The sequence below is a fragment of the Panthera pardus genome, unplaced genomic scaffold, assembly GCF_024362965.1.
Source record: "Panthera pardus isolate Hobbes unplaced genomic scaffold, ASM2436296v1 HiC_scaffold_24, whole genome shotgun sequence".
Lineage (NCBI taxonomy): Eukaryota > Metazoa > Chordata > Mammalia > Carnivora > Felidae > Panthera > Panthera pardus.
Window position 1 is genome coordinate 112,808,442 of NW_026526810.1, and position 24,902 is coordinate 112,833,343.

The following is a 24,902-nucleotide window of genomic DNA, read 5'->3' on the forward strand; positions in this document are numbered from 1 at the left end:
CCAATGGTGTCAGGTATAAGCTGCTCAAAATGGAGCTTTTAGGCAGCCTGGACCTTCCCCCAGGCCTAAAGACACCTCCAGAGCTGCAGCCTGAAGTTGCACATTTTTAGTAAACCCTTGGGTGCTTCTCCTGCCCGCTGAAACTTGAGAACAGCTGCCACGAGTGAGTAGACTCTGAAGCTTGGGATAGCAATGGCCCATGGCCACGGGGCTGGCCCCTCTCTAGGCCCACTGGCTTCCCTGGGTAGGATGGACCACAATCCCAGGAGCCATGAATTTAGGGCAGGGACACAGCCCCCAAAGTACAACAGGATCAAGACCGCAGGGGACAAAGCCTTAGAGAAGCTCTTAGGACTGGTTGAGCATGGACAAAGCGAGAAAGAAAGACTTAGTGACCAAAGTCAGGAGTTCAATCCGGGAGAACTCCAGAAGGAGCAAGATACATCTCCGTACACACACACATACCACACAGACCCTTCGACCTGCAAATTTTAGCTTCAGATAGACTTTTTCACCAATGGCACGGTGATTTCAATAGCGGAACATGTTTTTGGGGAGCTGCTAGGTGGTTCCTCACTCATTGCAGATGGTTGCTTCAGGTGGACGTCAACGCCACAGTGGAATTCTGCATTGCTCTGGGATCTGGGACCTCGAAACAGAACTGTGGGATTGTTCTTTCCCCGCCCTCTCCCATCCCTAAATCATTGACAAGAGGCCCTCTGTCTGTAAAGGGTTTCCTGGCGAGCTTAGCCTGATAACAGAATTAGCCTCGTCTTCTTAGGCCATTTGCCAGACAGGTTCTCTCATTCTCCACTGATGTGGCGGGTGAGATCAGATTTTCAAAAATGATGTCCTTCGTGGATAGTGGATGTACAAACCAACACACTTCCGCGTACAAGGGCTCACCCCAAGTGATTTTGGCCCACAGTTACACTTTCTGCCCATCTGAGCCACTGCCACTGCCTCTGTGTGTGTCTGAGAGCAAACTACTTCACCAGAAGGAAAGGAAGGAACACCAATGACAGTTGAGTCTTCTCCCTCCGATGGCAGAGGCAGTGCAGTTTACCGGTGTCCAGGGGACTCACACTAAGCAGTGTGCTCGAGATTCCCTGCCCCGGGCTCCCGTTCCCTCTAGTTAGTGGATATGAACAGGGAATTAAGAAAAGAGTGATTAAGGATATTCATCCAGTCAGACTTCCACCTTAGAAAAGGCTTTTTACTGTTCTAGAAACAATCTTCCAGAAGATGGAAATGATCCAAGATTCCCCAAAAATATTTATTTATACAAAGATTTTGAGAGTAATATTTGTATTTGTCTTTATACCTCAGTCTATGTGTCTGGGGCCAAGTCGTGTGGCACATTTGCTGCTTCCCCGCATGCCTCACCCGTTCTAGCACCTGCTTCCAGGAACATCAGATGAACACAGGGTCTTGGGGGATAGAGGGGAACCCATAATGCCCCAAGACTGCACAGACCATAATCCAGATACGTGCACCCTGACCTGGACGGTGTCTAGCCAGATGTCCAAGGGGAAATACGGTCGAGGAAGAAGGCGAGAGGAGGGGCCCAGAGGGCGGGCAGGAGAGCGTTCATCCCACCCTCCGCTTCTGAGTTCGGCGTGTCCATACGGCCCAATCCAGTTGATGGCCCGGGAACGACATTACCTGGATTTTCTCCCTGTAATGACCCTCGGTGCTGACTGATGTCGAGAGGACCATTTGCAAAAAGCAGATTCATCCTTAATCCCAGGGAGTATGAGCTACAAATCTGGGACACTGTCTAGGTAACCTGCCTGAAGGAAAATGCTTGCCTTGTCTAAAGTGATCCAGGCTCCCTAGAGCAGATGTGGGGCAGCGATGAGCCAATCTGACCTCAGAAGCGTCTTCCAGCCTGGCCCTGTCCCGGCCGTTCTCTGCCCTTCCTCCTCCCTAGGGTTTCCCAGATCCATTGCCACACCATGTGTCAGGTGCCGACTCGCCATCCCTCTTCCTCCGTCCCCACCACGTCTGTCTAGGTCACAGAAAATCTGTGTATTCTGAAGAGTTGGGCCTTCCCCTAACCAAACCCACACTTTCTTTACCACAGTGATTCTCAGAGCCAGCAAGAAGGAGAAATGTCCCAAAAGGGAACATCCGTCTCAGCCATTTGCCTGGAGCTGAAGGTTGCGGGCTCCAGGCCTCTAGGTGAGGAGTGTTGCTTTTGTGTTTCCCGAGGAGCAGGCAGTCAGGCAGTGGCGGTTCTCTTTCCTCTCTCTCTGTCGCAGGCGGGCTCTCAGCTACACTTACAGGACTTGACCACCATGTTAGAGAGCTGTTCCACCTTGGGGGTCCTCCCGACATAGTACAGGATGGTCAGGGGCTCCAAGTCCTGGGGCACACAGCAAGGTGAGGCAGAGGCTTCGGGATTCAGGGTGTTGTACAGTCCCAGCACCTGGGGAGGACACGTCATTTAGAGGTTGGCAAGCCAGGCCCCGGGCCGAGAGCCCTCCGCCAGTTCTGGGGGCCGCTCCAGAGACGGGGCGAGCGGTAGACTGGCCAGCCAGGCTATTTCGGTTTGGGGGAACATCTGTACCGGTTTGAGCATTATCAGGTTAAGCTTGTAACAATTATCGGGCGACTTTGACGGGATAATGAGATTTTCTTTGCTGTTAAGAAACGCTCCTATATCGGTGTTCCTAGCTGCGACTGGCCACTTTGGTGAGAAGTGATCTCACTAAACGCCGCTTTGGGCCATTCAGTAAGCACCAGAGTGTGGGGCCCCAGACCGGATGCAGTAATCATGAGCTATCGGGAAACACGTTCCACAAATTACTGCCCTAGCTTTGATTCCCCTTGAGGGAAAGAAAGGCCAGCAGCTAGTTTCTCCCTTTCTCTTCCCACTGTTGCATATTAGCTTCTTCTGTGTGCTTTGCATTATCTTTCAAAGTAACTTTTCTGCATCCAAGAGGCTGGAATTATCAGAGCGTTTGAACGGATGGTAGAAGCCTCTTTTCCCCCACACTCCCCGCTAGCTGTGTGCAGACATCTTTGACATACAGGGTGGGGTGTGACCGTTAATTTCCAGAATGGTACAAGAGCTTTAGAACAAATTTTAACGTCTGGTGGAAACCATGGAAGAAATTTTAAAGGGCACAATGTGACGAAGTAGAGTCGGGCCAGGGTGCCAAGGTCAGAACCTTCACAAAGGGATTTTACTCGCCCTGGATCATCATTCGCTCATTCCACATTCAGTCCTTCACGCATTCAGTTGAACCAGTGGCCGGGCGGCTCCGCCCCAGCGCCCCGCCTGGCATGAGCCCCGCCCCGTACCGTGCTGTGGGTTGTGTCCGCACTGCGGAGGTAGGGGCAGGGGCCTGAGCAGAAGTTGGCATAGTAGCCCTTAGGTTCGTGGACCCATTTCCAGCCCAGATCTTGTCGGAAGTCAATGTAGAGAGGGCGCACACAGCAGTTCTCCTCCAAATTGCTACAACGAAAAACATTTAGAGACAATCAACCTAAAGGAAACCACCCATATGAAAGAACTTCACCAACGGCCCTCGTATTTGTACCTGGAGTCCTTCCAGGTCATCCTAAGAGGTGGTCCTAATCGATGGAATCCCAGGTTCAAGTGCATTGAGCAGTATATACCATAAAGGCATTTTCTTGGTCCCAAGGACACAACAGGCAGATACAGATGATGCATGAGGAAGAGAAAAAAGGCAAAAGTGGACCTGCGCCCTTTTTCACGATGGATCAAAGCAGAGCCTTAAACTGCTTCACATAGAACCAAGCACTGAATGCTCTTAGCCAGCTCAGTTTTCTTGAGGTTGGTGTCATTGTTCCCTTCCTAATGTGCACCCAACCAGACGTGAACTCTAAGCTCATGCCGCTCACATACAACCTGAGACTGCTCAGACTAAACCCAGGGGCCATGACATAAAAAATGAAGGGTAGGGGCGCCTGGGTGGCGCAGTCGGTTAAGCGTCCGACTTCAGCCAGGTCACGATCTCGCGGTCCGTGAGTTCGAGCCCCACGTCGGGCTCTGGGCTGATGGCTCGGAGCCTGGAGCCTGTTTCCGATTCTGTGTCTCCCTCTCTCTCTGCCCCTCCCCCATTCATGCTCTGTCTCTCTCTGTCCCAAAAATCAATAAAAAACATTGAAAAAAAAATTAAAAAAAAAAAAAATGAAGGGTATCCTTCCATTAGACTCATGATTCACCCCAAGTGCGATTATCAGGCCATTTCAATTCTGTTCCCTGCAGAAATCCATTTGGCAGTAACTCTTGCCAAGTGGGCATCTAGCCTGTTCTTCAATGTCTGCTGAGACTTAAGACTTACCACTTCCAAAATCTGGCTTCTTGTGGGTTCCGAGGGTGAACCATGGCAGACACTCTTGGTTATCTATTCAGTAGCCATCCCTACCTCCCTTCTCCCTTGCCTCCTCCCATCACAAGAGTCGAGAGCACCATTTTCCTGGCCTCTCTTGCAGGTAGGGGTGGTCATGTGACCCTGCAATGACCAATCAGACATAAGGAGAAGTATGCAGAGGGTAAGGGCAAATTCTGGCAAAAACATTTTGATTCTTTATAAAAGTCACAGATGGGAGAGGAGAGCTTCTGGCTCTGCCTCTTCCCCCTTCTTTCTTGTCTTGAGCCTGGACAAGATACCTGGAGCTTTAGCACTCCCTGCAACCATAAACAAGAAGATGAAAAGCAAACCAACATAGTAATCGTGGTGGCCTGCAGAGAGAGAAAGCCCATATTCCCGATGGCATAATTAGGCAGCCAGCCCAGCCCTGAGCCTGCTGCTGTGGGCCTATTGTGAACAAGAAATCCTTTGGGGTTTAGGCCACTGTTACTTGCAGCCAAGAGCATCCATTCCTAACTGATTAAGAGCCACACAGAACAAATCTACACGCCAGCCTTCAGACAGTCGGCGCAACGTCACTGCTTCTGTTACACCTTCAAGCTCAACAGCCTGAGTTCACTCAGTTGTTCCTCGTAAGACGTGGTCGTAGATCTGAAAAATTTCCTAATTCATTCTCCCCCAGCTCCATTCAGGCATCCCCCTCTCCAGCCAGACTGACCCATGCGTGCTCCTTCCTTCCTCCGCCCATATCCCTACAGGTCCAAGCCTCACTCACCCACGGAGGCTCAAATTCCACACCCTTCCGAAGCCTTTCCTGCATCCACAACTTCTTGCTCCAAATTCTTCAGGCACTCGATCTTTCAGACCTTCTCATGGATGTGGGCATTTTCTACCTTTCAGTAATTGCTGTGTGTGCTTTATCATCCCCTCCCTTATGAATGAAGAGCTAAACTAGATCAGAGAAGAAGCTCTTTCTTTTCCTCTCTTCCCAGGGGCTACGTAGTCCTTCTGAGTTAGTTCATTAATTTCTCCAGCTCAAATTCCCCCGGAAAGGGGAGGCTGCCCTACTCCCCTCACCCAGGAGCATCCTTGAGCAGCTCATAGGGAACAGAGCACTTCTTTCGTGGGAAGTTCTCCACTCATCTCCCCCATGCACAAACACCCCCTACAAGTCCTTTAAAACACAAAAACTGCGGGGATGCTTTGGCCAGGTATCTCCGATCCAAACTGTCTGAACCACACTCTCCTCATTTCCTTCACCTGGGCCCTCACAGAGCTGGGCTGTGGAGAAACAGTAGGGCTCCCAGAAAAACAAGAACACCTCTGTAAGAGGGTTTGTGAATCGCATCCAGGACCCCCGGGTTAGCACCGCTTAAGCCTAGGGACTGAGCCACAGCAGGTGCACCGTAAACGTCTCAGGAGTCCCGGGTCGTGAGAGGGCCCCAGCTCACCGGAAGCAGTAGTTGGTGTCCAGGGCCCGCTTCTTCCTCTGCCCGCCCTGGCCCGGGTTGTCCAGCCGGTGCGGGGGAATCATCATGAGGATGAGGTGAGGGTTGTGGTGGTCCTTCTGCTTCTTGAGGCGCCCGAGATCCCCACGGCCATGATCATCCTCGCTGTCCACACCTGCAGAAGGGAAACAGGATGACAGTCTCCTGTCTAAGGAAGGCAGAGTGGAGGCTGTGTTCTCACCCCATCCCATCTCCGCCCCGGAGGAGGGGCAGTGCAATCTCTGCGGAAGGTGTTGGGAGAAGCACGGCTTCATGCTAACATCCAGCTGCAGGAAGGGGAGGACCGGGTGGAGGGGCTGGTCGCACAGGAACTCCCAAGACACCCGTGGTCGGATCCCCTCATGACTCCTGTGTGTAAATCTTTCAGAATGCAGACAGCCCTTCCAAGAGGCTTCCTGGTATCTCAGGGATCCATGAAGCTTCCGTAGAGAATCCCAGACACATTGCTTTGTGCTGTCGGTGTAGATTCTGAGACTTAGAATCTTGGGGTGTGAGTTTCCTCTTATCATCTGAATCGGTCAAGACCGCACAGAAGTCCTACCCATAAGGTAAGGTGTCTCCGTTGAAGGTAGCTTTAACGGGAGCCAGAGGAATGAGACTGAATCATCGTTAAACTTGCACGTGCACTAGTCGCTTCACAGAGTTCTCACTATCACGCTCAGGTGAGATAATGAAGTATATGACACACAGATTAGCAAATAAACTCTCAGGCTGGGGGGACCTGCTATTTCATCTAAAAAGGAGAAGACTGAGGACTGAATTAGTCTCAACTAAAAGGAGATCCATTTTGTGACAGGCAGCTGCCAGCTGTTCATCTCCACCAAGGACAGGAACACGAGGAGCTTAATTTACACGGTGACGGAAGGGACCCTGGACCCCACAAAGGGGCACTAGGACCATAAGAAGAATGGGAGGCCTGGATCTAAAATTCCCTTTTGTCCACATTGAGAAACCACCTCACACCGGTCAGAGTGGCTAAAATTAATGACTCAGGAAACAACAGATGCTGGCGAGGATGTGGAGAAGTGGGAACCCTCTTGCACTGTTGGTGGGAATGCAAACTGGTTGCAGCCGCTCTGGAAAACAGTGTGAAGGTTCCTCAAAAAATTAAAAATGGAACTACCCTAAGACCCAGCAATAGCACTACTAGGAATTTATCCAAAGGACACAGGAGTGCTGATCCATAGGGGCACATGGACCCCAGTGTTTATAGCAGCACTTTCAACAATAGCCAAAGTTATGGAAGGACCCAAATGTCCATCAAGTGATGAATGGATAAAGAAGATGTGGTATATCTGTACAATGGAATACTACTTGGCGACGAGAAAGAATGAAATCCTGCCATTTGCAACAACGTGGACGGAACTGGAGGGTATTGTGCTAAGTGAAGTAAGTCAGTCAGAGAAAGACAGAGATCGGATCTTTTCACTCATATGTGGAACTTCAGAAACTTAACAGAAGACCATAGGGGAAGGGAAGGGGAGAAAGTAGTTTCAAACAGGGAGGGAGGAAAACCACAAGAGACTCTTAAATACAGAGAACAAATTGAAGGTGGATAGGGGGATGGAGGAGAGGGGAAAATGGGTGATGGGCCTTGAGGAGGGTGCTTGTTGGGATGGGCACTGGGTTGTTGTATGTAAGCGATGAATCATGGGAATCTACTCCCGAAGCCAAGAGCACACTTTATACACTGTATGTTAGCTAACTTGACAATAAATTATAAACAAAATTTTTTTAGTAAAAAATAAAATTCCCTTTTCTGCGGCACATGGGCGGCTCAGTCGGTTAAAAGTCCAACTCTTGTTTCAGAAGCTCAGGTCATGATCTCCCGGTCATGAGATCCAACCCTGCATCAGACTCCATGCAAAGCACGGAGCCTGCTTGGGATTCTCTCTCTGCCCCTCTCTCTCTGTCTCCCCCCCCCCCCCTCAAAATAAACTGTAAAAAATAAAAAATAATAAAAGTAGGCTCTGAAATAGAGCCCATGAAGGGTAAAAGCCCAGGGCTGGGAGCCAAGAGAGGCCTGCACCTTTTCCCAGACAAGACTCTGATCTCAGGCTCTGGCTTGGTTGGTTTGACCTTGAGGAACCACCTGGCTTCAGGCAAGCCTCAATTATCCAAAATGGGACTATGAAAGGAAAAGAGAACTTCGCTGACATCCAGAGATTGTCCACAGATTGCACGCCTTAGAAACATATTGGAAGTCCACAGAAGACTCTTAACTATTTCTCTATCTCAATACAAACACCCTGAGCCCCAAAGCGATCATTCACACCCAGATGACTTCTGGGTGGGAATCAGGGTGTCTCTGTAACATCTGGAAAGTTCAGTAGTCAGATCACCACAGTTCATTTCTTTTAGGGAAGGGAAAGACAACAGCGATTTGTTGAGTGTTTGCGGTACTGGGTTTGACATTTGTTATCTCGTTTAATTTGTGTGATAACCCTATGAAAGAAGCATTCTCAGCTCCATTTTACTGACTGAACTCAGAGAGGCGGACCCGTTGGCATCCATGACTATACCCCTCTTCCCAATGTACTACTGTCTTCCAGATGTTAACATCTTCTATCTATAAACTGAAAGTCACGCCCGTTGTCTTTGGGGCAAAGCAGAATTACTCAAGTACCAAACAGTTGGCCATCTCTGTGAGGGAGCTTGGTTGCTTCTCTTGGGGCCTGGTAGGCGTCTCCTGTTCTATCCCATCTCATCAACTGCCCCCACCCCCACTATACACATCCATTTTGTTACCTTTGAATTTGATTTCCATCACCTCATGAATGTTTTCCAAGATGTCTCCATTGGGCTGAAATGTGTGACACGGACAGTGAATGCTGATTTCCAGACCTAAGTTGGACTCTGCAAAATAAGACACGGAGTCAGCGAGAAAATTCTTTATGTGATGCGGAAGTGTGCCCATCACCGTGCCTGCAGGCCAGGGCTCTGCTCCCACAGGCAGTCACGGGAGCTGAGTAATACCGAGGGTCCCCGAGGACAGAAAGTGCTGCGAAAGCTACAGTGGACCTCCACACATGCGTTGCCGCACTGCACGTGTTTCTGTTATGTCAGGAACAACCAAATAAAGGCATAAAGGGAAATTAATGGGAAGGAGAATTTTCAAGGTCATCTATTTTCAAAGGATGGTAGTGGGAAAAACTGTCACCCACCTCCTTGGGGGGGAAGAATGAGGACATAAGAGGAAGAAAAACAGCCATCACACCCCCTAGGTGTTTGTTGCAAGAGGGGATATTCGAGCCAACCTACTGAGGAAAGATAAAGTAAGAGGCAGGGGGACTAGGAGAGGCCAGGGAAAGAGGCTCGCTGAAGAACTTTAGAGCAGAGAGGCAGTGATTCAAAAGGCCACAAAGTCCACCAGACGGGAGGAAGATGGGACAGTCTGGGCCATAGGATTAAGTCAGGAAGCAACGCTAGAGGCAAGGTCACCTGCGCACAAGCAGCGGTATCAGTCTAGGTAGAAGACGCCAGCCTTTCTACCAGGGCCATGATTGTGGGTGTAAATGGACTGGTAGATTCCAGAGGAGATAAGATGAAAATCACAGTTACCCTTGGCCATATTTTCTTGAAGGGATAAGGACATAACTGGGTCAAAGTTACTTGGACGTTTCTTCTCTGGGAATCCTTGTTCGCTTAACAGCGAAGCTGGAGATGTGGATGGCTCGCTGAGGGAAAACGAACAGCTCAGGAAGACAATTGTGAAATCAGAGCACAGGCCACAGAAGATGGCCAATGGCCAAGGCCAACGGCCCAGATGATATGAGCTCAGAGAGAACCAGCAGGAGGAAATCTGGAGGTGCCAGGGTTTGTGGACTGAAACTCGGTGTAAGACTACCAGCTGTAGCCCTTACTCCTATTAGTTGTGGGATCGAGGTGTTTTGGTTACTAAAATTGGGGAATCAAGGAAATTAGTAAAAGGGGTTGGGTAAAGTGGAGGGGGGAAAAAAAGGAAGAATAAAAAGAGTTCAAAACATTTGAACTGGATCCAGGAATTCTGTGCAGGGAAACCAGGAAGGATCGGTGTCATATCAGTTCTGCAGGGTAAGACTCAACTAGGGAAGTTCTGTTAACCCGGAGACAGCAGCAAGCTGTGGTGTAGGAAAGGTCATGAGGAATGGACCCTTCTGCATTCAGGGTCAGCATCTCAGCAAGCTGATTGATTTACTGCATCCCGAGCTGTAGGGGGGCAGCAGTTCTGTGTGAGCATCCAGCCTTGGGACCAACCTGTGGTCTTCCCGATATCTGGTGTCACCAGGGAAAACCCCAGAGCCCAAACCAGCTCAGCACCCTTCTCATGCACAGAATGGCCCAACTTCAGAGGTTCTGGTCACTGTTAGGCAGGCCTGGATCCCTTTTTCCATAAACTCCAGAACCCAGTCTCATCTGTCCTGCTCCAAGCCAGGGCAGCCTCTAGGACATACTGACCCTTGCTGAGCTTGAAGACTTCTATTCCAGAAGGTTAGCTCTGGTGGGAGGGATGGGACTAATATAACAAGGAAGCTGAGGCCCAGCCAGAGAACAGGGAGTGAACAGAGACGGAGCCGTAGCTGTGTTTTCTTCCTGGTTTAAGGCCATTGAGGGAAGGAGCTAGGGAGGTTGAAATGGGATACAGAGTGTATTTCCTAGTACTCAGAAGGGGCCAAGGCCAAGAGAGACCTGGAGTGGACGAGTTCTGTGATTCTGTGAATTAGAAAGTCAAGGTGCAGACAGATGTGTGGGGATAGTTAGGTCTTAGTGTCAGAGATGGTGGCCTGGCTTGGCCAACAGGCTCTGTCTGTGTAGAAAACTCACCGTGATGATAACAATTACCAACATTTGTTGGGCATTCTATGTCAAACGCCGCTTTAAGACTTTACATGCGTTAATTCATTCAATCTTTAAAATAATCCTACAAAGTAGAGACTACTACTACCCCCCATTACATAGATGAGGACCCTGAGGCTTAGAGAAATTAAATGGCTTGCCCAAGATGCCCAAGCAGTAAGCACTAGAGCCAAGATGCCATCACCTGATGCTGGAACCATCCTAATTGTTTGAGACAAGGAGGGATAAAAAGTGGGGCAATAGAGACTACCAAAGGAAGATGCCTGTGTTTTTCCAGCATCCGCCCCCCACCTGCCCCCATCCTAAGCTATGAGGCTGGCTGTGCTCCCCGACAGGGCTGCTGGGGGATGCCTGACTCTGCACCAGGACCTTGTAGAGCAATAAATAGCCCAAGGGTCTGAGGACCCAGGCCCCTAACTCTGGATAGGGCTCCAGCCGGCTCCGGGACCTAGAAGGCAGCCTGGGAAGAACCTAGCGCACGGTAGGCTCTCGGTTGTTGGCTGAATGAATACAAGACCCTATATGTGACTTGGCTTCCTCATCAGTCCGCACCACCAGTTGTTCCATTTGGAGTCCATCTGCTGCCTTGTTTGGGGCCACGAACTCTGAAAAGACTCCTGAGCTCTGCATAAGTAAAGGTCTGTGTGTGATTCCCCTGTACGAGGGGCGGGAAGCATCTGCCTAAGTGGGAACTGAAGGTTCCAATGAAGGCCTAACCTCAGAATTGGCAGCAGTGGGGATGGTGGGTGGGGGACCCACAGGTTTTATTACGAAATTATCTTTTTGATGTCTCAAGGAGGATGGAAATCATTCTCCGCGCAAACTTCTCATTGAGCTCTGCAGCTGGGAAAATAAGAACTCCTTCAAGTGCCCAGGGCTTCAAAGAAATCCAGGTGGAGCTGATCAAAATCAGACAGGGAAGCTAAGAGATTAATTTCCCCGGCCTCTCCTTTCTGCAGCCATGTCAGGCTCTAGGTGGAGTGCCGTCTGAGTCAGAATTCCCAACTGTGCTGCCCAGGGCAGATCCCTGTCCCGTGGGTGCTCCTAGGCTTCTGGCTTTGTGCTCAGTAGGAGAGATAGGATGGAGCTCCCAGGTACCCCTGGGGGTGAGGCAGGACCTCCAGCCCGCGATCAGCCAGCTCAGCCATCAGGTGATGCCCCTTCGATGAGGACCTACAAATTCAGACGCCTACGGAGCCCAGGCAGGTGACATAAGTGAGCGAAGATAGCCAGCGTATCATGCTTAATGGGGACTGCCGGCCTCACTCGGGGGGCGGGGGGGAACAGTGGGGACCGGGAGGGCCTACAGGGGTGTGAAGAATGTGTGCCCCACCTCAAGAGGTGGCCACTACTCCTCTCCCATGGATCGTTACCAGGAAATCTTCCCACTTTTCTAGAAAATCCAGAAGTCCAGGTTTTATGTGAAATCTCCTGACTTAAAAAACAAAACAAAACAAAACAAAACTGCGGGCCATTATTTAATTTACAACATTACGTAGGCCGAGCCTTAGGGCGTTAACCCCTGGTTTCCCAAAACATCAAGTACAGGGAAGGACCCACCAGCTCCAGGGACGCTGGACATCAGGACGTGGATGGACTGTGCCTCTGTGGCAGTGATGATGGAAGGAAACTCTTGGCAAGAGGGGGAGAAGGAACAGACGAGCCCGCCGTAGGCACCTGCTCCCCACTGAGCATCATCCAGACAGTACCACCAGGTAAAGAAGGGGAGAAACAGCACAGCGTGATGTTACGAGGCACCACAACTGCCAGTCAGGACACTCTGGTTCTGATCCAGGCTGGATAACCCTGGTCAAGTCACTTAACCTCTCTGGGCCCCAGTGTCCTCGTCTGACCTAATGAAAACTCACTCTTGTGTAACAGGCTGAAAGCCATGAGGTTCTCTCAAATACATTGTATCCTTAACACAGCCCGTGAGGCATGCAGGGAAGGGACCAGTACCTGATTTTCCAGGTGAGGGAACACAGCAAGTGGGTGAGAAATTTGGGATGGGTGAAGTTTGATACGGTGATGGGACAGCTCTCCTTGGATGACTACCACGCTTTTCGAGCTTAGTTGGCCCCAGCAGAACCTGCCCCCGTATCTGCTCTTCTCCCCGCCTTCCCCGTGTCAGTGTTAGCCACCCGGGGGGTTCCGTCCACAATCAGAGAAGGCGTTCTCCTGTCTTCACACCCCATGCCTCACCAGCCCGCCCAAAATATACGACAAATCTGTATCCTCTCCACGCCCACGGCCACCACCCTAGCCAAAGCCCCTTTTGCCCTCATCCGGGCTGCTGCAGGGGCCCCTACATGGTCGTTTTGTTTATTATTTTTGAGAGAGAGCATGCGCGGAGGGGAGGGGCAGAGAGAGGGAGACGGAGGATCTGAAGCAGGCTCTGCGCTGACAGCAGCGAGCCCGATGCGGGGCTCAAACTCACGAATCGTGAGATCACGACCTGAGCCGAAGTCAGCCGCTTAACTGACCGAGCCACCCAGGCACCCCCCAAACTGGTTTTCCTACTCCTTCCTTTGACTTCATGGCAAACAGAGGGACCTTTTAAAGATGGAAAAGATATAAAATCACCTCAGTCCACATCCCAGCCCTGCTTGGAATACTCCAGGGCTTCTCACCACATGTGGAATGAGTCCTAAAACCTGACCATGGCCTCACAGGTCCCAAATTAAATGGCTCCGGCGACCTCTGGCCCCCCAGCTCACTCCGTTCCAGCCACATCAGTCCGTGTGCTGCCAGAACAAACCAAGCCTGCTCCTGCTCGGGGGCCTGGGCCTCACTACCTCCTTCGCCCAGCATATCCCTATTGAAACCTTTTCATCACTCAGGCCTCGGTGCACACACTCCTTGTCACAGAGACCCTCCCTGAGCATCTCATGTCAGACTGCGCCCTGTCATCATCACAGTGCCCTCTATGTTTCATGGCACTCATCACTGAGATTCCTATTCATCGATATGTTGCCTTGTGTAGTGTGTGTCTCTCTCACGAGGAAAGAAGCCCGATGGGATAAGGACCTCACCGGCCTTGTTCCCGGCTGCATCCGCAGTAAGCCATACTTAATTTTCTTCGTAAGTATCGGTTGCGTGAACAGATGAAGAACACAGCGAATCAATGGCAGAGCTAGCATTCGAACCCAGATCTGCGACTCTTCTGGTTTTGTCCTCTTCCTTTTGTTTTGGAAATGACCAAGGGACCTGAGGGATCCTTCCCAAATGCTCAGGCTAAGAGTCAACCTACCTCTTCGCAAGAGCCATTCCCGCACGGTGTCAGTGACGTCGAAAGACAGCCATTCGGCGGTGCCCCGTGTGGGCAGATTTTTGCCACCGATATAGCGCTGTTTGGCGATGTGCTCATCGGGCCGGAGTATCTAGAGGGCGGAGAAAGGAGTAAGCGGCCCAGGCCGGGACAAGGACGGCAGCACATGTCACAATGCAGAGGGGCACGTGAGGGGAGCAACAGGAAACTGAAAATTCCCGAACGCTCCTTCAAACGCTTAGCTAATGCTTAATCCTCTCAGCGACAGACGCACGTACAGAAAGCAAGACTCCAAGAAGGTAGGATTCGCACCCAGGCCTTCTGAACTGCGCACAGAGCAGAGGCCTGCAGGGGCAGGGGAGCCTGCTTTCCCCATCCGTCCCTGTCCGTGTGGCTTCTGTTCTGGGAGGGGCTCACCTGGAAGAGCTCGATCCTCTGCTCACTGCGCTTAGAGCTGGGGTTGGGCACCCGCAAGACCCGGAATTCCGCTCGGAACAGGTTGGTTCCATTTTTCTCCACTGAGGACACATTGAAGCGGAAGACCTTGGAGGTGATCCCTTTGGGGCAGACGGCCAGCTCATCTAGGAGATCAAGCAAGCAGGAGAGGTGCAGTAAGTGTGTGAGTGAGACCCCGCAGGAGCAGTGTGCGGCCCACAGACACCCGCCAGGTGGCCAGGGTCCCACCCATGACCTCCCTAGAGGCGTGAGGCCCCAGGCCTGAAGGCGGAGATGGGAGGAAGATCTTGGTGAAGGCCCGAGTCAGGAGCAAGGAGCCCCGCGAGTCCCGGGACCGGCACTAATGACTGGCCGGTCAAAGGCAATCGCCACTCCTCCCACAGCCTCGATATCCCAACTGTGGCAGGCTCTCCAGCCTGCTTGGCTACTCTTTTAGAAAACACACGTCCTCAAAAGATCTCAGCAAACCCCCTGGCGGTTTAACCATCTCACAGCTACCTGCCCCATGCATGTGTTCGCTCCTTTGGGCGTTCATTCATGTATTACTCGTGCACTGAGCACATACTATGTGCCAAGCGCAGCGCTGACACTGGGAAGCAAAAATGAACAGACGTGCCCCTGCCTTCAAGGAGAGTCATGTCGGGGTGGGGGGGAGGATCTTAATACAAGGGCCCATATAATGGGACGAGCGGAAAAGTGTTGAGGGCCTTTGGAGAAGCCCAGGAGTTGGGAGGGACCAGAGTAGGGAGACAGCAGGGAGCACCTGATGGAAGAGGTACCATGTGATCTGGGTCCTGCAGGAGGAAAGGGTTTGAGGATGGAGAGGAAGGGATTTTCCATGAAGGACTGCTGGAAACAAAGCAGGGACAGGAGGAGATGTGAGTAAGAGGAAGCAGCCAGGGGAGGGCCCGCGAGACAAGGTCAGCACGGCAGGCTAGGGAGGCTGAAGTATCAGCCCGAGAGGCTGCATTTTATCGCGTTAGCAGTAGGGAGCCATGGAAGGTGTTAGAAGAGCAGTGCAGTGACTTAATTAACACTGTGTTTTAGACCCAATGAGGCAGCATCGGTATGGCAAAGAGCCCACATCTCAAGTCTGGCAGACCCACAGATGTTTCTTCAGACAGAGCTGGGCCATCCCCACTGACTCCTTTCTAAGGACTTCTGACTTTGACAGCACGTGCTCTGCCAGCCTCTGTCACCGTGCTGGCCTCTCCGTCCCTGTCCAGAAGACACGAGGCAGCAGATGCTCTTTCCCCACACCTCGGAGCCAGATGAAGAGAAGAGAAAGATCCTGTCTCTTCTCCTGCACGCTTTACAACCTCAAGGTCGGAGCAGCATTAACACCCAGAGAAAAACTTTCTACCCAAACGGTAATAATAGCCAGAACTTGAAATTCAAGCTCATAGACCCAGATTCCACACATAATGGACATGGCTGGAATGAGCTCATAATCACCCCGAGGGGTGGTGTAGGAAGTCACGGACAAGGCGGGAAGGATCAGAGGCTTGGAAACAAGCAAATGCGCTACTGATCTTGAGGAAAGGATGAGCGAGTGTTTCTGGAAATTGCCATCTGGTGGGCCTGACACTGGTTCTTAGAAAATTAATGGAACAGATGTTAGGAAAACAAATGTGTGAATGCCGGCTAATGAAGCCCTGCTTAATAACTGGCTTCGAGAGAACAAATATTGCCAACTATTCCCTAAATTATTGCAGAAAGAACCAGAAAGAGGCACCAGCGTGAGCAGTTTAATTTTTAAGTTTGCCCGTTTGAAACCCTCTGGACGTGGGTAGGTTCCTCAGACTGGCCACCCTCTCAAGTACTCGCACGCTTGTTTCCTGAAGGACCTGTCATCGGTGTGGCTTCAGTTATAACAGCACCTCCAGCAGCTGCTGAAAGGGGGCATAAAGCGTATGTCCACACGACGTGCACACTGCTGTGGAAAAGAAGATGGAACAGAAGATGGCGCATGCCAGTGAGGAGAGTCAGAGGCGGGTCAAGACAGCAGGAAGCCAGGACACGTGGGCAGTGATGAGCTAAGAGGGTCTTTAGCACACCCTTGTAACCATCCCTCCTTTGCTTCTTCCAGCCCATCAATCAGATATCTGTTCCCTACGACGGACTCCTCTTGGTGGGAACTTCAAGGAGATTTCGAGAAGGAGGTGGAAGGGTCATTTTTTATCACTGGGATCTACAGGTTTCTAGCAGAAGTAGAACGGACGCTGGGGCAGGGGGGGGGGGGGGCGGTTCCTTGGTTGACACAAGGAAATTGACCCTATCAGTAAAGCTCAGACAGAATCGTCGGGGATTACAAAAGAACTGCCTAGGAGAGAAAAGAAAACGTAAATATAATCTTGGCAATTAAACCCACTGAAGAATGATGCTGTTTTAAGTAATTTGTGGAATGAGACTGTAAATCAACTGTGATAACACCACCTTACATTGCACAGAGCTCTTATTAACTCATCTGACCCTCGAACAATCCTCGAGGAGAACGAGAAGTCAAATTGGCCATGTTACAAATGAGAGCGGCGCCTGGGTGGCTCGGTCGGTGGAGCGCCTGACCTCGGTTCGGGTCACGATCTCATGTTCATGAGTTCGAGCCCCACGTCGGGCTCCCTGCTGTCGGAGCAGAGCCCGCTTTGGATCCTCCTGTCTCCCTCTCTCTCCCTCTCTCTTTCAAATCAAATTTTTAAAATTGCAAATGAGAAAATTGAGTGTCAGGAAATTTAGCGGGTAGCACAGGTGGCATTTGAACCCAGGTCTTTGGACCATACCTCTTTTATTGAAGTGGGGAATCTGGAAGTTGGGGGGCCCAGAGAGATCTAGTGGAGGCACAGTTTCACCAACAAAATGAAGGCTTCCCTGAAGTGGGCCCAGAGTGCCAACTTAGGCCTAAGCAACAGCCAAGCCCCGCTCAGTTCTGTGGGTAAGCCGTGCTTCTGCAGGATGCTGGTATTATTGGGAGCTGGACTAGAGGATCCACCTTTCAAACTACAGTATGACCAACTTTTTCCACTGCGTGAGAAATACATATATTGGTGGAGGCCCTTTCCCCCCCTTTTTTCCTATGAGGAGAGAAAAATAAGCAAAGAATATTCATGTAGAGTTTTCACACAAAAACGTGGAAACAGCTGACCGTGTTTCGACCATGCCTTTTAAAATGTTTTCAGACACCGGGGCTCCTAGATGTGCCTTTGCTTATATACATCATTTCTGCATGTAAAACCCTGCGGGTCCAATGACAGCATGCATATTTCAGTGTGGCCAAGCTTCTTCTGGCTACACGTTAGGATCACCTGGAAAGCCTTGAAAATACACGATGCCTGGCCCCACTCGCCAGAGATGCTGACATGCTGACTACCTTGGAGTGGGTGGGTCCGGAGTTGTTTTCCTTTTCTTTTTTCTTTTCTTTTCTTTTCTTTTCTTTTCTTTTCTTTTCTTTTCTTTTCTCTTTTTTTCTTTTCTTTTCCTTTCTTTCTCTTTCTTTCTTTCTTTCTTTCTTTCTTTCTTTCTTTCTTTCTTTCTTTCTTCTTTCTTTCTCTTTCTTAAAGATCTCCAGATGATTCTGATGTGTAGCCAGAGTTGAGGGCCACAGTTTATAGTGCTCTGCAAAGGGTACCATGGCTTCCAGATGTTCTAGAAGTATGAGAAACCACACTCCAATGATTTCACCATTAAACGGGTTAACCTTTAAACGTATTAGACATGCAGTTGGACCAATGCATCATTTGAAAAATTTTTGAATCAGAAGCCCATCAACATGTTAAGCCCCTGTTACAAGTTGGCAAATTTCACAAAAAGATCCAGATTTTCTGCTCTTCTGGGTTAACGGCAAGGTCGAGGCAAGCTGGACCCACATTCCTAAATGCAGAAATCAGCAGGGACTGAGCAGCGGGTACCCTCTTTTAACAGGGCGTGGGCGCTTCCAGCTCCCCCCGCCCCTTCAGCCCCTTGCACACCCTATTCTCTCCTCGACCCTGAGGCCAAGTGTCCTGGGTCCGCCGTCATGGTGTTGGCTTTTCTTCCAGATCCTTCGTATCAGCTGGGCACTTGTGTTTTCAGCTCCTTAAGGAGAGGTTTTGCCCTACAGTTCACTGAGTCTTAAGCCTCAGTGAGCTTAAGGATCAATACAGATTGCTTTTCGGAAATACAGATTCCCCAGGACCCCACGCCCAGCTTCTGATTCTGTAAGGGTGGGCTTGGGCCTGGGAATCCACATTTTTTACATTTACCTAGCCCTTCTAGGAGAAACACTGACCCAGCGTGCAGAGGGCACTGGCCCTTAACACAAATGAGTTCTTGTGATACAAAATATCTTTTAATTTTCAGAATGAAAAATCCAAATCCAAAAGTAGCATCCAGGAAAGAAAGGCTAAAATATCAAGTTTTCTCTTTGCTCAGGAACTCCGGGTTTGCCGGCTGTCTAAGAGCCACTGCTGGATGAAAACAAGGGTCTCCCGCCAGACACAGATAATTACAAGCCAGAAGTTAAAACAACACCTACACTGGTGATATCTTGATAACAAGGATGACAAAGGAATGGAAAAGCCTGTGTCTTTCCCCACCACGTGGGGCAGAGACAGCCTCCACAGAGCCAACTCCTGGTGAATTATAAAAGGATTTCCAGAGTCTTGCCTTCACTGCTGAGGCTGTTGAATCATCCCAGATGTATGCATAAAATTGCTTCAGCTGCGAGAGAGCTTAGAGATGATCTCTGACTTTACAGATGAGAAAACTGAGGCTCAGAGAGGTGACCTGACTAATGCCATCTGGTGTGGTTGCTTAACCAGCTTGAGGCTCTTCGTTAAAGAACGCCCTTCCGTTGAATCTGGGAGAACGTCTGTGACGATATCAATCTCCTGGCGATAACGATAGGCAGAGCTAAGAAAGAACACACCCAATGGTCCCTGTGCGGTCTGCCACCAGGGTTACAAATAGCTCCTACCCGCTCCTGCTTGGTCCGATAGGTGATTTGCTCATGTTGTAAATCAAAGTGCTATTGGAGCCTTGAGGTTAAAGGTGGGGCTTAAAATGTTTATTTTACACACTTGGGTTAGTGCCTAACAGCATGCTTTCTGCAGGCAGAACAACGTCTAGGTTAGAGCCCCTGCTCTTTGAGGCACATTACTTAACTGATGCACGTTTCTGTGTCCTCATCCGTAAGGCAGAGAATCGGGGTTCCTCTCTGACAGGGCAGAGCCAGAAGATGGGCCCTCTCCTCTATGCTCACCGTGGTGCCCTTTCTCCTGCACATGGGAAACGATTCCTTGCCATACTTTGCTCTCCAGGCTCCCCTATGTCCTTACGCCAGCTCCTGCTGTCACTTCCCTCTAAGTGCCCCTCCACTGGGTACAGGAGCAGGCTGGGAATGATGAAACGTGGAAGCGAATGCGATCTCATCACTTCCCCCCAGAAGCTCTGGCACCCAGACCCTGCTAGGGTCCCGCCACGGACCCAGTGCCACTCTAGGACACAGCCCTAGTGAGCTCAGGACGGGCTTCCCTCACCCCAAGCCTCTGAGGATGGCCTTCTGCTTCTTCTCAGCATCTGCCCCGCTGCCTCCTTTATAATTAGTGTGCCTTCTGCGCCTGCCTCTCTGGGGCTGGCTCGGCACCTGACCAGCTGCAGGGCGGGCCCAAGCCGCGTCTGCTCAGCCTCTGTGTCACCTCCAACAGCTGCAGAGAGAGTCTGGGCCTGCTTCCTGTTTGCACCTGCAAGCCTCCACGGCATCGCCCGTGTCCCGCTGTGCCCTCGCCCCTCCACAATATCCCAAATAGTATCTTGCTCCCTGTGCCGGGCTTGCTCCCAGCCTGACCAGGCTCTGTGGCCCGAGGGTCGCCCCTACCTGCTAGGGTTCTGCTGCTGCAGGCCGAGCTGCCCAGCGTCCGTGGGCCCTTGCCCTGGTTCTCCCCAAGACTGCTCGCTACCTGTGTCCTGAGTCTCTGTACAAAATCCACATCCACTGGCACCCCTATGCCCTCGCATGCATCTGGCCCATTCATTCTCGGCTCTGGATTCCAGGCTGGATGCGCCCTTGTGACTCAGAATCCCTCCTCCCTGGGACTCCACCTCCTGACCCGGATCGTAAGGTCCGAGCCCTTCTCTCTCACCCTGGGCTCTCTTCAGACCTCTCCTGCAGGCCTCAGTTTTCCACCCTCGTGGCCACTATCTCCGGACTTGGTGGTTGCCCAGGGGGTTGGGGGTTCAGCCATCCAGGTGCTGGTGCCTCTGGGAACCGTGGGCCCCTGGCAGAGGCTGAGCCAGACCCACGGGAGGACCCTGGGCAGGATGCACTAGCCCTGCCTCTTACTTCGGCTTCCGCCCCGCACGGTAGCCACATCCTAAGGCAAGGCGCTCCAGGCGGCCACAGGAAACGGGAGCGGGAACCCCTCGCCAGTAACCACAGGCTCCTGGACCTGGCATGGGCCGGCTCCCAGTAGGGCCTTTTGCACCTTCAGCTGGAGCTGCTCCACCCACCAGCCACCTACTCCTCGTCCTCCTCTGCAGCCAGGTTCCTTTCAACTTCCCAAGTTCCCCCACGGACCCCCCTCACCCTGCCTGCTCCCTCCCACTCCCACTCCCCACTGCCAGGTGGGCCTGGAAGAGGTAGTCCGGGTGGTGAGGACACCTGCTGGTAGGAAAAGCAAACAGAGCTACTCCCAGGGTCCCTGGCCCAGCGCGGCTCACATTCCTCCTTCTCGGGCTGTCAGTTTCTCAACATCTGCCAAATCTCTCTCTCTTGTATTGAGGTTTTTTAAAGGTCCGTTCAGTAAACACACATGACTTCCACACGTGTACAAACACACACACGCAGACGTCTCACCCAGAAGCCTCCCAGCCTCTCAGCACAGACGGGAGCCTCCTGGGAGGACACACTCCCAGACATATGTCCTCTCTGCACCCACGGCCACACCTCCCACCCACTCTTCCCGTGACACGCAGACACAAAAGGGCGGCCAGCAATCATGTACATGTCCAGAGCCACAACCCTGCTCTCCCCGTGTCCACAGGCCTGGAAGACGCCCATTTTGAGCACATGAATCTGTCTACTGTACACAGCCAGACTACACATCACCCTGAAGCACTTGTACGTGTGAACGTGGGTGCGTGCCTTTCAACCACGCTCACAGCTCACGTGGGTCATGTGTGTGGCATAGACCGAAGGGCCTAGACAGCAAGCAGCTGGATCTTGCCTGGGCTTCAAAAAGCTTGACAGACATTAATCTAGGGCAAGTGTACCCTTCTTCCCAAGGACTGGAAAAACTAAACCAAAGACGTGTCACAATGAGTGGCGAAAACAAGGGAGAAGACCGAGGTCTCCAGACTCAGGGAGCTATAAGGGCTTTCAAGAGACCCAGCCCTGTCCCTCTATGGCATCTGTATGCTCGCAGTCGCCTATCCCATCACATGGGCCAGAGCACAGATGTGAACAGGACGGCACGGTGTAATTCCAAAGTAAAATCAGTCGAGGATGTGATGTGAGTTCAGCAAGCCACTCAACTCCAGGGCGCCTGGCCTCCCAGAAGCCCCCGGCTCTTCCCACAATGGCCCGGTCTCCCTCCCCAGCCACCCACCCGGCCCCAACTGTGCATCACGCCTCCTGAGCCTTGGTGTGGGTGATCCCGGGGCACCCTGCTGTGAGGCCCCCCGCTAGGCCCCCCCTCCCCAGGAACTCCCCACTCCTGCTCAGACCCTCTAGAGCAGACACCCCAGCGAGAACGTGGACTTACTGTGCTCCGCCAGCCCCTGGATCATGTCGAATTTATGGATTTCTTTGGCATAGTACTCCGACTCGGTGTTTTCCTGAGTGCAGCTGTCCTCCCTCTCCCCCTGCATCTCCTCCAGCAGCTCCCGGGTGCTGTTGTAAAGGGCCAGGACCTGGTAGGGGACGTGGGTCATCACCGATGGCTCGGGGGGACTGGTGAGCCTGAGCTTGCTCAAGATCTGTCCCCTAATGGCTTCCACCCTCTTCTTCTTGATGTGGCCAAAGTCCAAGGTGGTGCAAGTGGACAGAGAGAGGCTGACCGTGGCAAAGTTCAGCAGGGCCAGGACCACCAGAGCCCTGTGCAAGTGCATCTTCATGCGCAAGCTGGGGAGAGAGGCCAGGGGGGCTGCGAGGCCTGGCGAGGAGGAGACCCCAGCAGTCGTGCAGAAGGAGGGAGGAAAACCAGGCGGCCTCCCTAGATCCCGAAGACTGAGGCTTGGCAAGAAGGTGCATGAACTCACTGCACTGCGAGAGCTTCAGGACTTCCAGGAAGCGCTGGCAACCCTGAGCGCGAAGAAGCCGACTGTGTGCCTTGTAGCTCTGGGTTTCTTCTCCATGTGTCTAAACAGGTTCTGCTGGGCTCTGACTCCCAGCAGGCCAGGTGGAGGGCAAGCAGAGGGCTGGGAGGGGTGGCGAGGCAGCTGGGAGTGGGAAGGGAGCTGGAGTTTTTCCTTAGGTAAAAATAAATAGAGCGGATATCTGATATTGCCAAATGCCGCTTGGCGATGGGGAGAAAGTGGGTATTTTAAAGAAGGAGCAGAAGGACCGTGGCTGGGTCCCAAAATCAAAATCCTTGCCTTGCCCTGAAGGAGGGTAAGAAAAGAGAATGGAAAAGAAAAGGAAAAAAAAAATTGTTTAAAAAAAAAAAAAAGTCAGATCACCAGTGAGTAGGTGGGGAGAGGCAGGGCTGGGCCACGCTGGCCCAGCTCAAGGTGGGGGCAGCCCGACACACTTGTCTCTCGGGCACACCATTCATGCTTTCTCTTTTGTTTACACTTCCTCGGGGGCTTTCTAAATGACTTTGTTCACGCTGCCTCTCCTCTTCATTGGCTGGGAAGTGGGGGTATGTGCAATTGGAAGGCAGGGAGAACAGGCCCCAGGAACAATAATCCACTTGGACGCCCAGGGTCACCAGCACCTCGGCTTGTCTTCTCCCTCGGCCATTGCTTCTGTTCCCTGCTTCTCTTTAAAAAATAAAAAGGCAAAGAAAGAGAAAATAGAAGCCAGTTCACTGCACGCCTGCTCCGGAAAGCTGTTATTCCTTCTTTCTCAGGCTTCTTCCCCTATCTCTCCCCTCGCTTGCTCATTCCCTTGGCCTTGGCTTTCTGCTTCCCTCCCTTCCTCTCCCTGCTGCTTCTCCCTCTCCTTCTCCCTCTCTCTCTCTCCCTCTCCCTCGCTCCCTCTCGCTCCTCTCCCTCTCCCTCTCTCACACACACATGCACACACACTGCTTTCTCTATTTCTCTCTGCTGAAATTTTATACCTCCCTCCCATGACGTCTCTGGCCCGGGTGGGGGAGGGAGGGACCAGCGCACGCAGCCTCTTTTGCAGCACGATTTTAATGTTTTAAACAGGCACAGGAAAAGCCGAGCCCATTTGAAAAATACTTTGCGAGTCCTCTCGCTCGACGTGGTAACTGAACTTTTTTTCCCCTCTTGGAGTCACTCCTGCTACACGTTGACTGTTTTTCTGGAAAGTTACTCCGACGAATCCCTTCCCTCCTTCTCCCCCAGCTCCTTCGCCCTCTCGCCAGCTGTCAGTCCGTCCTCTCGCCTCGGGGCCCGTCTCTCGCTCCGGCCCGGGCCCCCCGGCCCCCGGGCCGCCCCCGCGCCCGGCGGGACAAGGGGCAGGGGCAGGGACTGGGGCAGGGGCGCGCGCGGGGCCCGCTCTGGGGCGGCCGTGCCCACCCTCGGGGGTGGGGGGCGACGCCCGGCCGGGGAGCGGGGTTGGAGGTGGGCTCAGCTCCGCGGCGATCCTGGCCCCGATTCTTCACTGACAAGCCTGGAGTCGGGCGGCGGGCTGAAGCTTGGAGATGCTCCAGGGCCATTGAAAATGGTGGCGTTTTCCGGCAGATCGAGGGTGCCCTCTGGCGAGGCGAGGCCGCCAGTGAAGGAGCGCGGCGGGCCGGGGCCCGGACGGCGGGCAGGGCTGGGGCGGGGGCGGGGGCGGGGGAGGGGGGGGGAGGAACTGGAGGGGGGGTGCTGGAGAAAAGGGGCCGCGGGGGAGGGCGAGGGCCGCGGGACCGGAGCCTGCGGGGACGGCCTCCCTCTCGGCCCGACGTGCGCACAAGTGCACCTCTCTCTTCTCCCGGCCCCGTTCGGCAGCCGCTCTCGCAGAAATGTCCTCCAGATGTTCGCAGCCTCCCTCCCCGCCGAGGGTTCCGCAGGGAGCCGCGCCAGCGAGCGCAAAGTCAGCAGTTGGCCCCAGCCCATTTCCCAGATGGGTGAGGGGAAGTTTTCCCTCCGCTCGCTCTCGTTCCTCTTCTCCAACTAAGCTTCTGGGTCTTTTCCCACGAGAAGCTCAGAGAAGGCAAGGCGCGTTGCTTCCCAGCAACACAGCCTCCCGATCACTCCTGGGAATCAGTGCTGCTTCCAGCCACCCCACCCCACCTCACCCAGCCTTCCTGGACCCTTCCTGTGAGGTCAGTTCCCTGCTCCTGGCTCCTTGGCCGCTGGGATGTTCACAGAATTCCAGTCTACTGTTGAGGAAACTGAGGCAGT

The 24,902-nt window shown here is 52.4% G+C and overlaps 2 protein-coding genes across 2 annotated transcripts in view; one reads left to right on the plus strand and one right to left on the minus strand.

Moving 5' to 3' along the window:
• Window positions 1–12,617, plus strand: part of TTLL5 (tubulin tyrosine ligase like 5) — a 299,024-nt gene extending 286,407 nt beyond the window's left edge. The window contains exon 35 of the mRNA XM_053889627.1: window positions 12,234–12,617. Within this exon, the coding sequence (XP_053745602.1) occupies window positions 12,234–12,307 (74 nt within the window). The 3' untranslated portion in view covers window positions 12,308–12,617. The remainder of the gene's footprint in view (window positions 1–12,233) is intronic.
• Window positions 1,258–23,622, minus strand: TGFB3 (transforming growth factor beta 3). Its single transcript, XM_019427225.2, has 7 exons — window positions 22,148–23,622; window positions 14,376–14,539; window positions 13,941–14,070; window positions 8,603–8,710; window positions 5,798–5,969; window positions 3,310–3,463; window positions 1,258–2,431 (listed from the first exon to the last, which is right to left on the minus strand). Exons 1-7 carry the CDS (start codon window positions 22,497–22,499, stop codon window positions 2,273–2,275), a joined length of 1,239 nt encoding a protein of 412 aa, XP_019282770.1. The 5' UTR covers window positions 22,500–23,622; the 3' UTR covers window positions 1,258–2,272.
• Between the last annotated feature and the right edge of the window lie 1,280 nt (window positions 23,623–24,902).

Bases quoted from the DNA above. Each gene is read 5' to 3' on its own strand.
- TGFB3 (XM_019427225.2), bottom strand. From the start codon at position 22,499: ATGAAGATGCACTTGCACAGGGCTCTGGTGGTCCTGGCCCTGCTGAAC. The intron at 8,711-13,940 runs GTAGGTTGACTC...CTTATTTTGCAG, and splicing joins GGAATGGCTCTTGCGAAGAG to AGTCCAACTTAGGTCTGGAA. The intron at 5,970-8,602 runs GTAACAAAATGG...TCCCTTCTGCAG, and splicing joins GATGGAAATCAAATTCAAAG to GTGTGGACAGCGAGGATGAT.